This window comes from Sphaerodactylus townsendi, linkage group LG01 (assembly GCF_021028975.2).
Source record: "Sphaerodactylus townsendi isolate TG3544 linkage group LG01, MPM_Stown_v2.3, whole genome shotgun sequence".
Classification (NCBI taxonomy): domain Eukaryota; kingdom Metazoa; phylum Chordata; class Lepidosauria; order Squamata; family Sphaerodactylidae; genus Sphaerodactylus; species Sphaerodactylus townsendi.
The window spans coordinates 150,178,927-150,194,584 of NC_059425.1; the positions used below are offsets into that span (position 1 = coordinate 150,178,927).

At 43.9% G+C, this 15,658-nt stretch overlaps 1 protein-coding gene across 7 annotated transcripts in view; it reads right to left on the bottom strand.

The window, feature by feature from the left end:
* MCPH1 (microcephalin 1) overlaps nucleotides 1–15,658 on the bottom strand; it is a 109,275-nt gene that overhangs the window by 987 nt on the left and 92,630 nt on the right. For 6 of the 7 annotated variants that reach the window (XM_048497542.1, XM_048497519.1, XM_048497498.1 and 3 more), the window contains one exon: nucleotides 3,692–3,926. In XM_048497542.1, the coding sequence (XP_048353499.1) occupies nucleotides 3,692–3,926 (235 nt within the window). Of the gene's footprint in view, nucleotides 1–3,691; nucleotides 3,927–15,658 lie in introns of those variants that run through there. The other variant, XR_007244600.1, reaches the window with a different exon arrangement.

The following is a 15,658-nucleotide window of genomic DNA, read 5'->3' on the forward strand; positions in this document are numbered from 1 at the left end:
GCAGGTAGGGGACACACCCATCCCCAATAGGTTTCTATGTAGACTTAGAGATCCAGAAAAATATGAAAACAAAAGAAAATATATTGAGGGAGATTAAATCTCCCCAATTTGAAAGACAACATTGTGTGCACATGCACAAACAATGCTGTTACCTTTTTTTAAAATGTATTTTTATTGTTTTTTGAAATACAACAATGTATATAGTTAGGCATGAAGAAATAATCCTATATAATATGTGAAGAGAACGAAAGAGAGATATAATAGATATGTTACATTCTATATGTCTAAAAAATGTTATATAATTCTTACATTGTTGTTAATATCATTCTATATGTGAGATAACATTAGTAACAGCTGGTATGCAATAGAAGCAAAAGTACATAACAAAAAGAGAAATACTATTCAATACATCTATGCGTTGTTAGGGAAAATTCTAAGTTTCTATTATTATTCTGTTTTTTGGGTCATTACTATATAGGTATCTCAGCAAAGAGACCTTTTGACCTGCTGGCCGCAGAGATCCTCACTGAGCCCCAGCTGCAGTGTTGGAGTACAGCAAGAGCTGTGGTGGTCCTGGCAGTGTCACCCTTCATGGGGGGTGGGGGCGCGTGAGGGAGGCTGGGAACTGTGCCCTTTTTGTGTGTGGGGGGTAGAGCCCAGGAGCTGGCAGCAGGCCCACCCACCTACATATCACTGTAAGGTAAGCAATCAGAGGGGAATATGGGATTTCCAACTCTCTGTGAGTTTTGTGGGCCTCCCCTTTAGTGAGCTGGTGAGAGAAGGGGCTGGTGGGGGGAAGACGCCTGGAGCAATGAAGGAGGAAATGGGATTTCCCCCTTTCCACAAGCGGAAGACAGGATCCCCCTGCGAGTTTTGTGGGCCTGCAGTTCTTTTAATCTTTTATCAGACCACCAACCACACAGCTTAACAGCCATGTGACATCTGGTCATATAGTATTTTAGTACCTTCCATACATTATCTTGTTGTAATCTTATCACAGATCTACAAGTATTACATTGAGGGAGGGGCTGCGGCTGACAGAGCACACCTAGCATAAGACTAGTTCCTGGTGGAAGCAAAATTTGAACTGGGGACTTCTCTGATCATATGTTGTTTTGAATTTGGGGTCTACTGAGGATATACAGGGGCTATATAGGACAGTGGTGACGAACCTATGGCACGGGTGCCAGAGGTGACATTCAGAGCCCTTTCTGTGAGCATGCGCAAACAGAGTCATCCCCCCACCCCACATATCTAGGCTGGCCTGGGCCGCTGGGCTCGATTGTTAGCATTAAACCTAAGACCTAGTTTTGGGGAAGCAGTGTGGGTAACCCTGTTAAGCGCTGATTTTCATGCGAAGAACTACAGTGCAATCCTTTACCTGGGAGTAAGCTCGGTTGCTGGCAATGGGGCTTGCTTCTGAGTAAACCCTCCTAGGGTCGTGATTCACCCATCGGAAGAGTTGCATGGTTGCTTCAAAGCAAAGCCATCGACTACCACCAAGCTTACTCCTGAGTAACGCATGCCTCGGAGTCAACCATTTTTCTAAACTAAAACCTCAGTATTCAAGTTAAATTGCCGTTTCGGCACTTTGCGATAAATAAGTGGGTTTTGAGTTGCAATTTGGGCACGCTGTCTTGAAAAGGTTCACTATCACTGATGTAGGAGATATACTACTGTGGAGAAATGGCTCCTTCCCCCTTTTTTCCTCCTCCCCTTCTTCTATCAGGTATCGAGTTGGAGGACTTAGAAATTCCAGAGGAACATCAGGAAGAGCTACCTGACTTAGGGGGAAAAGATATCTTGACCCAGCCTAATCAGGTCAAAAGAGGGTAGGGTCTGGGATATGATAAAACTGGGAAGAGAGAGGCGAAGTCTTTTCTCTTTCTCTTTCTGCTGGGTCACTGAAGAGTAGACCTCTTGCCGGGGCTGAGCAGAGAACAGCCATTTTTGAACCATGTGCTCATCCAGGGAGCTCACTCAGCCTGCCAGGTAATGGAAACTCTTTGAGAATTGCAACCTTCTAAGCTTTAAGGGCCTACCCTATTTTTCAACAACTGCTAGGGTATGTTTAGGGAGAGGGACAGAAGATTTGCATTTATATCTCCTTTGTTTTGGAAACCCTTACTCAATCTGGTGTAGTGCCAAAATATACTTGTGACCATTTTATTTTTAATAAATACTTTTTAAACCTTAGATGTGGGGAACAGTTTTCTGTACCACGAATGCCCCACCGTCTTGGATACACTATCTAAATAGGAGGGGGGAGGAAGGCTGACAGCTGGCAAACAGCTTTTCCTCCGGGACCTCCAATCTGTGGAATCCAGGAATGGGGAACCAGGGGAAACTGAGGCTAGGCCTCAAAATTGGAAAGGAAGTTGGGGAGCCCTGACCTTCTCCAGCAGGCAGTTCCTTAAACGGTCAGGTGGTGGCAGCGGTTTACCCAGAGAGAAAGCTAGCCCTCCCCAGGAAAAGTTGGCAACCTCTGGGAGAGGCTTGGGAGTGGAATAGGGCCTGCCAGGCAAAGCAAGCCCATTCCACCACAACTACCTTTAATTTTAACAGAGAAATATCTAAGCTTAAGCTTCTATATGCTTTAGGCAGTAGCAGACAACTACAGAGAACAGAGGAACAACAATTCTAATCTGGAGGAACCGGGTTTGATTCCCCGCTCTGCTGCATGAGCTGTGGAGGCTTATCTGGGGAATTCAGATTAGCCTGTGCACTCCCAACACACACTAGCTGGTTGACCTTGGGCTAGGCACAGCTTTTCGGAGCTCTCTCAGCCCCACCTACCTCACAGGGTGTTTGTTGTGGGGGGGGGGGGGGAAGGCAAGGAGATTGTAAGCCCCTTTGAGTCTCCTACAGGAGAGAAAGGTGGAGATATAAATCTAAACTCTTCTTCTTCTACAGTGGTAGATAACTCTCTCTCCCTGGTCTATCTGAAGTGTGGTAAGATTAGAAGTGGGCTTGCACACTTCCTCCATGGTTCTTTCTTGTTGCAAACATTAAAAGGGGAGATCCAGTAGACATCTGAAAGTAGATCTTCTTCACTCTGAATCAGCATCACATAGTGTATCTAACATCCAGTATCACATGAGACCCCACATGTAAGTAATTATGAAATTCCTGGGGTTGGCCACTCACATGTGTGCTCTGTTGGCACTTGAACTCCATGACCTGCTCTTATTATCAATGTGCACAGAGAATCTGTGTCGATGCACACACCCGGGGAAGAACTGTGGCAGTAAAAACACATGGGCAGTTAAAGGCAAGCTCCTTTGCCACACACATCCTCATAACAAGTAGCATGTGGATTTAATCCCAGCAGATTCCCGCACTATTGAGGGCAGGATAACGAACTTTGATGTTACAAAAAATCCTGTAAACTGTGTCCACATACCACTTAGTTTATACTAACATTATTGCTAAGTGAAAGTAGGCTGATAGGTGATTGCTAAGGAAACTGAGCTTCTCATGTACAGGAAGTTTCAGAGGGTAGCCCTATGGGTCTGCAATAAAACAGCCAGTAGACTCTAGTGCTACAGGACTCTAATGTAGCTGTTTGTGAATAGGAGGAACTAACTTTGTGAAGCAGCCTCAGTGGAGCATAATATGATTCAGTTAGCAAGGCAGTGATACACTTATTCAAAGAGCAAATATGGGCAAAATTTTAGAGGGTTTCTCTTACCTAATATCCATTTTTCTGATAAACACTGTATCCCTCTATGCCTTCCAACCCTGCATTTACCAATGCAGATTTCAGCCTGTCGGATAGTTTTGCACAATTTTCCTCCACAAAGCTGTATTAACTCACAGAGTTTGTAAAAGGGAGGCTGGCTGGTAAGTGAAACAAACATTACAGGCTGATCTGAAAACAGTTTCTTATTATTGGTCTCAGATAAGTACTGCTGAACTCGACAGATCTATGAGGAGAAGAAGAAAGACAAAACCCAAATGTTTTAATTTTGGCACTGCTACAAATAAAAGGATACAAGCACAACCAATTCACATTTTCCAATTTTAAAAAAATAGTTATCTCTTAACTGTCATAAAGTCTGATTTAGATATAACATGAGTACAGATTTGTGTGGCTCTGATATAGATTTTACAATTTTCCAAAACAATTAGAGCAATCTTGATATTTAAAAAATACCCAGCAGAATAACTTGATATATATAATCATCTTGGAATTATTAATATAAACATACTAAAATATTAATTGTGGGTTGGATCCAGTAAAAAAGTTTGCAGTAGGACTTGATGGAGTAGATTTCTCCCTCTTTTCTCTTCTTCAAGCAATTTGTCATTTATCTCAAAACTCCTCTCCAAGGACTGGGAAAGTGTCCCAAGCAGATAAGCCACAAAACAGGTAGCTGAGGAGACATGGGGGCGGGGGGGGGGGGCATGACATAAATTTGCCTCATTTTCTTTTGCTGTTGATACAAACCACAAATGGAAGAGGGAAAAAGAGGAAACTCTACTTGACTGTCCATCAGTGTTAGTACTCCCCATCCTGTCTGATTGTTCTGATCCTTTGAGAGGAATTTTGGGACAAACAGCAGGCTACTTGGAAAGGGAAAGTTGGTAAAAGATCCACTCCATGGTGAACTCTCCTGGCAAAACTGACTTGCTCTATTAATGTGATTCCACAAACATTGTTGACGATTTTAAAATTCTATATACAAGAAAATATTAAAATAACCTGTTGCAATTCTGTAATATTATTTTCTAAATCTTTATATGTCCACTTACTGCCCCAGTGCAAACTATTAATTTCCTCTTATGACATATCTGCTCATCTTTGTTCCAAAGGTATGCCTTAAGTGAAGGAGCTCCTAGTTATGTAGCTTTGGCACAGACACTAATGATCCTGCTTTTTCCCCATTTTCATTCACTTTACATCTGTCTTCACTGATCTCAAGTAAATAGTGTACTTAGAGTCTACCAGTGTAACCTACAGTTGGTATCTCACTACAACTCCTGACAGCTTAGTTCCCTTTTACTAAAACTTAAGTCTGGTGTTTCTAGGGGTGACCCTCACATGACTGAATACTTCTCCACACAGAAAACTAGATACAAGGGAGACATTAATCTGGAATTAAAATGTGCTAGCACAGACATAGCCAGCTTTGGCCTTAGCCAATCTCTTCAAATGGATTCCACAAGTAGGTAAATTTTTCTAGTTCTAAATCACTTGTCTATGGGTTGTCCAAGTTGTTTAGCTACATGTTGGGTAAAAACTGTGTTAATGGGACTCTTATGTTTAGGCTGGCCACAACAGATGACCATTGACTGACCACTCAGGGCACAATTTGATCATAATACTCTTGGCTGTGAGCAAACATCCCCCTTCCCTATAAAACTAAACCTTCTCATACATTCTTCAAAGAAACTAGTCCCAGCTGGATGCAATGAATGAAGTTGACTCCATCTCTCTAACAAGCGCAGTGACCTTGATGAGACAGAACACTCACCCACTTAGCACCACCTGCAATTCTAAACTTTGACTGATTCCGCATGGGTGAAAAACAGCGGTGTGAAAATGGTGTGAGAACAATATAAATCCTTTTATACTGTTTTAAACCCTTTTACACCATTTTCACACCGTTTTCACACTGCTGTTTTTGACCCATTCGGAATCAACCTTTCTTATCTCATGAGAAAGGCAAAAGATTCTCTCTTGATAGAGGCCATAAAAACAATTGTGTCTACTTGTTATTTGTAAACTGAAGAAGGATCCTCAAAAACAGGACTCTGTATGGATTCTGGCCTTATTAATGTTATTTCTTCGTTGTTGATTTTGAGTTGTGGATGAATGGGAATGTTTTCTCAGTCAATGTTGAGCTCTATTTATTCCTTGTTACTGTACATTCTTTAGCAAGCATTGCAATAATCATATTTAATCATGGGGTTTTTTTTGTTTGAATGAAGGGCATACAGACATCCAGCTTTGGTGACTGTGACACACTATCATGAGAGCAGCAAACCAGCCTGAATTCAAACATGAATTATAATATGAATCCTTCTTTGCATCAACAATGGTTAGCGCTAGTATATGCATAATAGCAGATGCGTAGTTCCAAGGGGGCGGGGGTGCGCAATGCACTGGGCATGCACCGGTGTGGGGGCATGGCAGGGGCATTCCAGGGCATGGCGGGGCGGGCGGTGGCAGGGGCGCAGGATGCAGGTGTATCCCAGGAGCAGTTTCCCCTCTCTCCAGCCCTGCAAAATAGTAAACCTTAGTGAAGAACAGGCATGGAGGGGAAATTCTTGACAAAGAAAGACTGATGAATAGAGTACAGGAGTTTAAAGCCCACTCTTGCTTTCCCAGCCATGGTTGTCAGAATTACATATGCACTAAGCCTATGACTAGGATAGCTTTGATTAATTGCAGGCTTTTATTCATCATGAAAATGTGATTCAGTTACATGGTTAAATAGTCAAGTTAAAATGGATATAATGCATTATGTAGTTTCTTGGGTTAGGAGAGCCTGGTGACAAAGCATGACAAAATGTGATGAATCAAAACAGCATTTTCTTCCCTCAGAGACAGCTAACTGTTCTCCCATGCTGCCTATCTAGGCTAATCAGCACTATCTAAAAAAGGAACAACAACCAGGAAGAGACATTAATGTAGCATTACTTTACCTAAAATTAATAATCAGACCAGTTTCCAAGGAACCCTGTGCTGAAGTGTCCTGTTGCTTTTTGTCGTTTCCCCACTTACCATGACCACCCTTAGGTGCGCGCTACTCTCAGCGCGCGTCATTTCTGGCGCGCTCCCGGGCTTCCCCACGACCTCGCGCTCTGTGCGGGGTCATCAAAAGGCACCGTTTTGAGGAGCGCCAGGAATGACATGCGCTGAGGGGGCGCGAGAGCAGCAGCGTCGGGGCGGCTGCATCGTCGCCGCCCCTGTAGTGGGGAGTGCTGGGGGACCCCTGCGCTACTTGGCAACAGTAGCGCGCAGCAGATGGTAAGTGGGAAAACCACCTTTGTTATCCTGTAGCTCCAGAGCTTCTAAGCTGAAGCTGATTAGAACTGACTAATTCAGTTTATGTTAAGGTCATTACTTAGAAGGAGCATAGCTACAATGTTATTATCCTGCTGTTTTACACATTTGTGAAGACATGATTTAAAAGGATCTCCTGTATTCTTGTGTATTTAAACATAGTTCTTTAAAGCTTTTTTTGGGGGGGGAGGGGAGTGGTCATAATTAAAAGCCATTCCATTTTTACAGTGGCTTCCTTTATATTGGAAAAGTGCTTGAGGTGACAAGAAAACCAAATGGATACGAACAGCTTCTATTTTACACAATAAGAATCCAAACTCAGGAAATGTCAATGTTAAAAGATTCAAAGCCATAGTCATGCTGTGCTATAAATGCAAAGGTTTACAGTATTACAACTAAAATTGGATTGAGAACAGAACTTAATAAGTTTCCATCACACTGGAATAATTAGCAATCTCCCATTAGGCAAACAACAGGATCCACCAACTCAAACTAAATTTATGTGCAAATTATGATAATAACAGATATTAATAAGTTATTTGTGACATTGAAAGTACTAATAGATTACTGTAGTTGTGTTAGAACCTAAATAGAATGTTCAGAGGTTTGAAGTTTTGCTAATGAACCTAGGAATGCATGAAATTAATATGAAATGTTGATCTCATGGAATCATAGCCAAGCTAATGAGTAAGCAACAGACAAATGTTATTGAAGATGAATATAAGTTGTGATTTTTTAAATCCAATTAAATATTTGGGAATAAACTTGACTGTACAAAATGATACTCTATTCAAAGTTAATTTTAAAAGACACTGAATGAACAAGAGGATATGCAAAGATATTCCAAACTAAAAAATTAATGGTTAGGAAGAATTTCCACTGTCAAAATGAATATATTGCAAAAATTAATTTTATATTTCAAATGTTACCAATTTATACACAAGAAAAAACACATGAAATGTCAGAAGCAGATAAACAAATTCATGTAAAATGGCAAAAAGCCAAGAATCAGATTCAAAGTTCTACAAGATGAGAAAAAGAGAGGATTAACAGTACCTAATATTAAATTAAACCAATTGCCACTGCAGGCGGCTGCAGTGTCTGGGACAGGATGCCCCGGATGTCCCAGTTGGCGCTACGTCTCTGCACCTATCTGTTCTCAGACAGATAGGGCCCCAGCAGTGTCCCAGAAGGGTAGGTGCATATGAAACTATGCGATTCTAAGATACGTTGGCCCCAAACAGTATAAGAAACTAAATGTAATTACCGGCACCTTAAACTGGATCCAGAAGCCCTCCTGTAGTCAACCAGCTATTGTCAGCTTCAGCCATTTTCTCCTCCCCCATGTTGCCCATTTTTAAAAGGAATCCATTTTTTCTCCTTAACATATTGAACTAGCAATATAAAATTGAGGCAGACTGTGTAGGTGGCAGACTGTGTAGGTGGAAGAAGATTGAAATGACATGGTTCATATGACCTACTTCAGTCAATATTCTGGTTGCTATATCCAATATCTATTCAGTATCCTCCCAAGCACCTATGTGCATTCCATGTGTTCAACCTAAATTGCCCTCCAAAGAAATAAAACTTCTTGTACTGAGTTCTGCCTAGCTAAGGATGGTCTACCATGAGTGGTGGCAGTTCGTAATATTTCAGGGTATCTAGGCTCCCATCTGTTAAGATCGTTGAAGATAGTGGATGTTGAACTTTGTGCTTCCTACTTGTAATGCACATGTCCTACTACCCTGTTTCCCCGAATATAAGACATCCCCGGAAAATAAGACGTAGTAGAGGTTTTGCTGAAGTGCGAAATATAAGGCATCCCCCAAAAGCAAGACGTAGCAAAGTTTTTGTTTGGAAGCATGCCTGACGAACAGAATACTGAAATATAAGACATACCCTAAAAATAAGCCATAGCGCATCTTTGGGAGCAAAAATTAATATAAGACACTGTTTTATATTCAAGGAAACACGGTATGAAGCCATAGCTACTCTACAAACCAAAACAGATGACACATGGATTTAGTCAAATATGTTCAAACAAATGGCCAGCATTGGCTACTTGGATATGCATACACACAGATCCAAGTTTTGTTCTGCAAAAAAAATGTTTACAACAGAACTTGATACCAAATGTATTTTTTCCTTTAAATTCCGGAAAGATTTCTCCTTCATTTTTCCTCCATTGTTTCCTGAGCACTTTTATTGTGATTTTCCCCATCTATTTTCCAAGTCAGCTTCCCTTGAGCATGTGATCATGTTGAAATGGTCTTTATTTTTCTACCCAACCAAACACCTGGCCCTTATCTATGCCCTCCTGTTGTCATCCAGCTATTGTCAGCTTCAGCCATATTCTCCTCCCCCAAGTTGCCCATTTTTAAAGGAATCCATTTTTTCTCTTTAACATATTGAACTAACAATATAAAATTGAGGCAGAGATAAAAAGTATGAACTATTAGATCATCTTTGTCAATTTCACATAGAGCTTGTGGTGTTAACATTCAGGCACAGACAGAGGCATAACTAAGCAACCCTGTGCCAGGGGCGGCCTGCAAGTTTTCCACGCCCCTCCTCCCCATGCCACCATTTACCTTACCTTCCAGGTATGATGATGCGGCACAGGGATCCATGGGGGGGGGGAGAGAGAAAATTTGGAGTCCGCCATCCCTCCTCTGCCCCTTGGACCGCCAGTTCCATCGGGCAGAGGGGGTTTCCCTACCTTGCGCCGCCTCCTCCCATAGTGCGAGAGGTGGCGGCACCAGGCAGGTCATGGCTGCCATTTCCCAGCTGTGTTGGGCAAAGGGGGTTTCCCTGCCTGGCGCCACCTCCTCCTGCAGCGTGAGAGGCAGTGGCACCAGGCAGGCTGCTGGCCGTGGCCGCCATTCCCCCACCACCCAAAGGAGCAGGCAGCTGGCAGAGGGGTTTTCCCTGCCCGGAGGCGCCTCCTCCTGCAGCGCGAGAGGCGGCGGCACCGGGCAGGCCGTCTGCAGCAGCCGCCATTTCCCCACCACCCGAATGAGCAGGCGGTTGCCTGCTCCGTCGGGCAGAGGGGGTTTTCCTGCCCAGCGCTGCCGGCCGCGGCCGTCATTTCCCCACCACTCGAAGGAGCAGCTGGCTGCCTGCTCCGTCGGACATAGGGGGTTTCCCTGCCCAGCGCCACCGTCTCCTGCAGCGTGAGAGGCGGCAGCACCGGGCAGGCCATGGCTGCCATTTCCTCACCGCCTGATGAAGTAGGCAGCTGCCTGCTCTGTTGGGCAGAGGGGGTTTCCCTGCCTGGCACTGCCTCCTCCTGTAGTGGGAGAGGTGGCAGCACCGAGCAGGCTGCTGCCACCATTTCTCCATCACCCAAAGGAGCAGGCGGCTGCAGGAGGAGGGGGTGCTACTGGGCAGGCCGCCGGCCACCATTTCCCCATCACCTGAAGGAGCAGGCAGTTGCCTGCTGTCAGGTAGAGGGGATTTCCCTGGCACCAGGCAGGCTGCCAGCCCTGGCCCCCATTTCCCCACCGCCTGATGGAGCAGACAGCTGCCTGCTCCGTCGGGCAGAGGGGGTTTCCCTGCCTGGTGCCGCCACCTCCCGCAGCACAAGAGGTGGCGGCACCGGGGAGGCTGCAACCGCCATTTCCTTACCTGGCTGCTCCGCTGGGCAGAGGGGGTTTCCCCTCTTCGGCGCCTCCATGTCCCGCAGTGCCTGGGACAAGCCGCCCCGGATGTCCACGTTGGCGCTACGCCTCTGGGCACATATACAAAGAAGCAGGGGCAATTTGATCAGCTTTGTCAATTTAGTATCAAGGTAGTGATGTAATATTGTGGGAAAGATATACTATGTCTACAATTAGAAGTGAAATTGACAGAAGTTGCTTTTGCAGGAGTACATAAGAACATAAGAACAAGCCAGCTGGATCAGACCAGAGTCCATCTAGTCCAGCTCTCTGCTACTCCCAGTGGCCCACCAGATGCCTTTGGGAGCTCACATGCAGGATGTGAAAGCAATGGCCTTCTGCGGCTGTTGCTCCCGAGCACCTGGACTGTTAAGGCATTTGCAATCTCAGATCAAGGAGGATCAAGATTGGTAGCCATAGATCGACTTCTCCTCCATAAATCTGTCCAAGCCCCTTTTAAAGCTATCCAGGTTAGTGGCCATCACCACCTCCTGTGGCAGCATATTCCAAACACCAATCACACCAATGTTTCCTTTTATTAGTCCTAATTCTTCCCCCCGCATTTTCAATGTATGCCCCCTGGTTTTAGTATTGTGAGAAATAGAGAAAAATTTCTCTCTGTCAACATTTTCTACCCCATGCATAATTGTATAGACTTTAATCATATCCCCCCTCAGACGTCTCCTCTCCAAACTAAAGAGTCCCAAACGCTGCAGCCTCTCCTCATAAGGAAGGTGCTCCAGTCCCTCAATCATCCTCGTTGCCCTTCTCTGCACTTTTTCTATCTCTTCAATATCCTTTTTGAGATGTGGTGACCAGAACTGAACACAGTATTCCAAGTGCGGTCCCACCACTGCTTTATATAACTTGACAAAGGACTATTGGAGTAACAATTGTGTATTACTACAGATCTAATTTGGCAAAAAAAGGTTTTGGTTTTTTTGAGGGATGGGTGGGCTGCATGTTTCAGATAATGGCGCCTGCTCCAGCAGGTTATTTTGGCAATTCTCAATGGCAGAAATGGAGGCTGAAACATTTTTCAATTACTGCCTCAATGTAACTTTGCAGTAATGCTAGAGCTCTTGCACAAAAGGGGGAAAAAAGGATGAGGATTGTTCTTCTACATCATAGTTGACATCCCACCACAATTAGGAATAATAAGTTTTCCACTGGGAATATCTGGCGTAAGCCGTGCATGTGGAAAAGGCCCAAATCAAAGAATGTGTGTAAAATTTTGTGCATACAGATTGCATCCATATAGGAACATTTTTAGGGGAAGTGCCCTGGCAGGATAGAGATACAGAGTAATAATAACGTTGACTGACAAAACAGGTTGTGATTTGCAACCCATATGAGGATTCTGAATCCATTACTACATTTAATAAACCCTGAGTCATAGTCTGTCTTCCCAAATAAGCGATTCAAGGAAAGAAACCCAGTGCAATTGCACTTCAATCACTTGCGCATTTCTGAGTTGAAAGATGCTGGGTTATATTCAGTGTATTCTCCCTTTAATTATCTTCTATTTTCATTCTAGGATTCAAGTGTGTCCCATGAAGAAGGGGGAGGGAGAAGAAACTAACATGCAGACAATTTGACTAAAAAAGTTTAACACCGTGTGTTGGCAGACAAACCGTACTTCTCTCGCACACTGATAAGAAAAGTTAATTTCAACAATCATTTCTCTGAAAGACTATGTTCCAGTGGGAATACTATATGAAAAGGCTTGGCAGCTGAATCTACTGTTTGGCAGATATTCAACTTCATACTTGAAGATGTTTGAACCATTTTTAGTGTTATTTTTGCCTTGCAAGGTTCTGTAGGGAAGAATTACTTGTGCCCATATTCTGAACATGCTTTACACAGAGAAGTCTAAGATTTAATTTTTTTTCATATAAAGGCATTAACAACTGAAAGGTTTAATTCATTTTTGAACCATTAGCAAGAAAATGAAATAAAACAATTAATAAATTAAAAATGCCAGTTTCATCAGTTCTGAGATAGAGCTAAACACTGAGACTGCTCATCATATACTGAACAATGCTCTCCCTCGTTTATACACTTTAGGACAAATTCTTTAGTCACAGTGGTGGGAAAGACTCGTCCAGCATAGTCTAACTATTACCACTCAAAATGAAAAAAGTCATGACCTGGAGCTTTTAAGTGACCAGTGAAATATAGAAGAAGAAACTGTTGCAACTAGGTAGCCCCACAACACAGCAACTGCTAGCATGACCAGATGCCATATGTCATTCACCAGCGGTAATACAATTTGTGACAGTGCTTTCGATGACAAGAGCTGGAAAAGTGAAAGGGACAGACTGAATGCAAAAGTAGTAGAACTTGTTTCTGTTGTCCTTGACCAGGCTGGTTTGCTGGTCTCATGATGGCTCCAGCCTGGTGGAATGCTCTATCAAACAAAACCTGGGCCCTGAGAGACCTGGCACAATTTTGTAGGGCCTGTAAAATGGAGCTGTTCCACCAGGATTATTGTGGAGGACAGCAACAGTATTCCATCTATTGGCCGTCTCTCCTTCCCCCTCCCCGTTTTCCTTCTTGTCCTCCTTTCCTTCCCTCCCTGCCTTCCCAATGCTGAGACCCTCTGTGTGCAAAGCAGAGGCTCTTCCACTGAGCCACAGCTTCTCCCGTGAATCACGAATATATTTTTCCTCCACTCATCCTACCCTTCCTACCTTCTCAAATGCTTCCAAGTTCCATGGAGCTGTCTGGATGAATGCTGCTGCCCCAGGAGGAGGAAGGGGGGGGGATAATCTGGGACAACATATTCAAGAGGTCGTCATTTTCCAATACAACCCCCATTATTCCCATAGTCTTTTATATTGGGAAGTCAGTCATTTGAAATTTAGCGGATCCGAGGGACGGACAAACCATGTTCTTTGATACCAATTCCCTTTGACCTTAAACTGGATGGCAGCCATTTCTTTCACTACAGGGAGAATCCTATAGGGAGGGAAGTTGAGCTGGAAGGTCTTTAAGGTGCATCTCATCCAAGCCCTCTTTCTCTCCTTTAGGCCCCAGACTGAAGGGAAGCAAATAGAAGCCAATGACAGAATGCGGTCATTTGAAGGGGAAATAGGGAGATGTTTTACAACCGAAGGTAGAAAATAACTTTTGTGCACCTTCCCTTTTCCATATTTGTGTGATGAATATATGCTATTATAGCTACTGACTTTACTGACAGGGACCTATTTCAAAATAAAATTCGAATGGCAGTCCATTTGTATTGTTTTGAACAAACCACCATTATGAAAGGTGGCACATTCCTTTGACTAGAATCCAGATAGCTACTGAAGCTTATGCAAAGGGAATTAGGTGTGTCCCATGTGATTGGTGGTATTTTTCTCTTTAAACATCTGAACCCCCCCCCCTACTATATCAGACACTAAAACTGGAAATATCCTTTGATATTATTATAAAATTGGGCAGAAATAGTCAACAAAAGAGCAGTTAACAGTGAGGATAAAAATAATAAAAAGACAATAACTGAGCACAGTTCTAGGCATTGGTTTAAAATCCAGGCATTACTTATAAGACTTGAGTCCAATAAAGTTTTAAAGTCCAAGACAAGGTTTTGTCAACAGGAAGGGTAGATGTGTCCAATGTTGCTAGGCAAAAACAGAATGAAAGATCTTCTCTATGTGCTCAACCTGGCTTAGTTAACCAATCAAAGGTATAGTAAATGATGTTACTTGCCCAAAAGGGAGCAACTGTGGCATAGTGGTTAAGAGCAGGTGCATTCTAATCTGGAGGAACCGGGTTTGATTCCCTGCTCTGCTGCTTGAGCTGTGGGGGTTTATCTGGGGAATTCCCCCACACCCCCACACACGCCAGCTGGGTGACCTTGGGCTAGTCACAGCTTCTGCTCTCTCAGCCCCACCCACCTCACAGGGTGTTTGTTGTGAGGGAGGAAGGGCAAGGAGAATGTAAGCCCCTTTGAGTCTCCTGCAGGAGAGAAAGGGAGGATATCAATCCAAACTCTTCTTCTTCTAGATCTGATGTTAGCCAGGTTATTCAACTAATCAGATGTGTTTGCTAATTAGACCAAATGTCTGGCAGTTGCACTGGGTCACTAAACAAAAACTCTCAACCTACGAGCTGGAATGCTAACAAGATGAAATTACCCATCCTCCTAGATTCTTATGGCCTTGAAACTGTCAGGCCTAATTATATGACCATGTCTGGGGTTACCTCCCGCCTCCCTTTTCTGAGGCTTTCAAGCAACAAGCAGCTTGGCCTATGTTTTCTGAGAAAGATACTTCCATCTTTTCTAGGCCTCTGCCTGAACCATTGTTTGGATTCGAATAAGAAACTATTTTAATGGAACCAGTTTCTTGTCAATCTCCTGACCCTTTCCACTGCTGTCTTGCCACAGTGGGTGAAGACGTTTGTTCCATTTAGCGTTTCCTCCTTCCTGCCCCAATGGTATAATCTCTATGTTTTTGTATGCGTGCCCTTGCATGCTTGTTCGGGTTTTAAGATGTGAATTTGTTACATAGTAGTAGTAAAGCCCGTTGTGCTGAATACAATGGGACTCTAGACAGGTTACTTGCAAGTTCAGGTCTCTAGGCTCCACCTGGAGGTTCACAAGCTGTTTGTGGGGCCCGCTCCTGTGTGCTGGACTCAGTGTGTTTAGCACACAAGATCAGGTCTGCTTTCCCCCCCATCTTGCTTCCTGAGACCTAGAGGTCTTGGGAAGGGATGTGGGGGACTTGATCCTGTCCCTTTCTACTGTGGGAGTGGACAATGGTGGGGGCTTCCACCAGGCCCTGCAAAACATTCGCAGCTTACCATCAGTGCTCTGCAGGGCCCTGGAAATGTGTTGGGGGGGGGGTGTTGGAGGACAGGCAGGGTGATGGAGAGGTCATTAGGAGGAGGGTTGGGGCAGCAGGCCGCAAGGCATTACTTCCTCACTGCAGTTTTTGAGTGCAACGGCGAACCCCCAACCAATAGGTTGTGATGGGTTTTC